Source organism: Vipera berus (genome assembly GCF_964194415.1).
Source record: "Vipera berus genome assembly, chromosome: 3".
NCBI lineage: Eukaryota > Metazoa > Chordata > Lepidosauria > Squamata > Viperidae > Vipera > Vipera berus.
The window spans coordinates 123235914-123238370 of NC_138204.1; the positions used below are offsets into that span (position 1 = coordinate 123235914).

The following is a 2457-nucleotide window of genomic DNA, read 5'->3' on the forward strand; positions in this document are numbered from 1 at the left end:
CTCGGCGGGCGCCTGCCCCCTTTCTGCCTCAAAGCCAATGGAGCAGCCGCGGGAAGCGCTGATTGGCTCCGGGGAGGAGCAGGAGGCCAGAACAATGCTGTCCTCCCCCCTTAAAAAGCGGGCGGTGAGGCTGGGCGACTGGGGGGGGCGACATCACCGAGAGGCGGCGGCCGTGGCGCTCTGGCGGGGACGCCCGGGGAGTCCGCCGCAGCACAGACTGCGAGCGTGCGAAGTGAGGAGGCGAGGCCAGGCCTCCTCCTCCCGCACCACCACCACCAACCTCTATTTCTCTCTCCCGCTTGGCTCGGCTGACGGAGGGAAGGCGGGGTGGTCGAAGGAAGGACCAGCTGGATGCTAGAAGCGCGCTTGGCGCTGAGAGACTGAGGCAGCAGCATCACCAGCCGCGGACGCCTTCCGGAGCTGCCCGAGGATGCCCCGGGGCTTTTTGGTGAAGAGGAGTCGCAGACCTACGCCCATCTCTTACCGGACGCGTTGCTCCTGCTACCCGGCCGCTGGGCTGGAGGAAGGAGGCGATCCGGTGCAACTCTTGGTTCCTCCACCTTTTCCCGCCCCTCACTTCCCCAGCGCGGCTTCTGCCTCGGAATCCGCCGAAACAGCGCTTCTGCCTGCGCCCGCGGTGCCGCAGTTTGGGACGCCGGAGGGCCCTTCTTCGCCGGCGCCGCTGCACAGTCCAGCGCGAGCGGTGAGCGAGGAACGGAACCTCCACCTGGCCTCGCCCGTCTCGGCTGAGTCCTTCCCGGCGTCGGAACCGTTACTCTTGGGCCCTGGAGGAGAGCTCAAGCTTTGGGCAGTCGCCGCCGCCATCGCTTCTGGCCCGCCGCCTGCTCCTCAGCGCAGCCATGGGCCGAGCCCGGGCGCATCGAAGCGGTCTCAGGGCAGAAAGGCCAAAGCAGCGCGCAAGTTGCACTTCGAGGACGAGGTGACTACGTCGCCGGTGCTGGGGCTGCGGATCAAAGAAGGGCCGCCGGAGCCTGCTCCGGCGACGCAGCAAGCGCAGCAGCAGCAGCCGCCGCCTAGCTCGGCCGCGGGGCTGAGAACGGGGAGCGTTCAGCCGCTGGGCGAATTCATCTGCCAACTGTGCAAGGAACGCTACCCGGACCCGCTGGCTCTGGCTCAGCACAAGTGCTCGCGTATCGTGCGCGTCGAGTACCGCTGTCCCGAGTGCGACAAGCTCTTCAGTTGTCCGGCCAACCTGGCCTCGCATCGCCGATGGCACAAGCCCCGGCCAGTCAACGGCCCCCCGACCAAAGCCAAGCCTGTTCCGGAGGAGACTGCCAAGGGAGGCGGCGGCAACAGTAGTAGCAGCAGCAGCGAGCGGGATACGCCGAGTCCCGGGAGCGGTGGGGGCGGCAGCAGCGGAGAACCGGAGGCCGCCGGAGCCGAGGAATTCACCTGCCCGCGTTGCGCCAAGCGCTTCCGACGCCAGAGCGCCCTGCGTAAGCACCTGCCGCTCCACCACGAGCCCCTTGACGGCTTGTCCCAGGCTCGCCCGCTTCCCGAGCCTTGTCTGGAAGAGGCGGCGGCCGCCGGCCACAGCCCGCTGAGCTTGTCCGGGGAGTGCCACCTCTGCCCGGTGTGCGGAGAGACCTTCCCCAGTAAGAGCGGTCAGGAGCGTCACCTGCGCGCGCTCCACGCCGCCCAGGCCTTCCCCTGCAAATACTGCCCAGCGACATTTTACAGCTCGCCAGGCCTCACCCGCCACATCAACAAATGCCATCCCTCGGAGAACCGGCAGGTCATCTTGCTCCAGGTCCCCGTGCGGCCAGCCTGCTAGAGGGAGTCCCGCAGTGCCTTGCCTCCAGCACCAGCGCCGGCCGACCGACCGCCGCCCACCCGCTAGCCTGACCTGCGGAATGGCAAGGACTTCGCTGGCCCTTCTCGCCTTTCCCGCAGAAGTCCGGGGCGGGTCAGTTTGCCAACCGGCAACAATCCTTCTTCAGCTGCTGCTGCTGTTGTTTCGTAGGGCTCTCCCTCCCACCGACCCCTGCCAGCCGCTGAGCATCTGTGTGATGCTGGGGTTTAAGGCGTTTTATCTGTGCCGCTCGGAGGGCGCGCTCTGGAGCAGCCCATCCCTCTTCCTTGCACCCGGAGCTGCTCCAAAGTGTCCGAGCTATTTTAAAGAAAGAAAAAAAAATCCCGTTCTCCTGCTGTCCCGAGTGAATCTTAAGGAATGATGATGGATGCCTTTACATTTCACAGGCTATGAACTGAACATTTACCTACTTGATTAGCTTTATTATGGCTTGTGAACTGCTGGGATCTGGCTTTACCTTTTTGTTGTCGTTGGTTGGTTCTGTTCCTTAAATTTTATTTTGTATGTGAACAAAATTAAACCGCTTAAAATATAACTTTGGTTAGTATAGCCACAATTGCCTTGACTTTATTGTTGTTGAATAATGTTGTAGACGCTGCCTTAATATTATAAAATGCCAACCG

The 2457-nt window shown here is 63.2% G+C and overlaps 1 protein-coding gene across 1 annotated transcript; it reads left to right on the plus strand.

Annotated features, from left to right (window-relative positions):
• Positions 1-430: 430 nt before the first annotated feature.
• Positions 431-2132, plus strand: INSM1 (INSM transcriptional repressor 1; the record flags this gene model as incomplete). The annotated part of the gene is made up of 1 exon (XM_081325999.1): positions 431-2132. One exon carries the CDS (start codon positions 431-433, stop codon positions 1793-1795), a length of 1365 nt encoding a protein of 454 aa, XP_081182125.1. The 3' UTR covers positions 1796-2132.
• Positions 2133-2457: the final 325 nt, after the last annotated feature.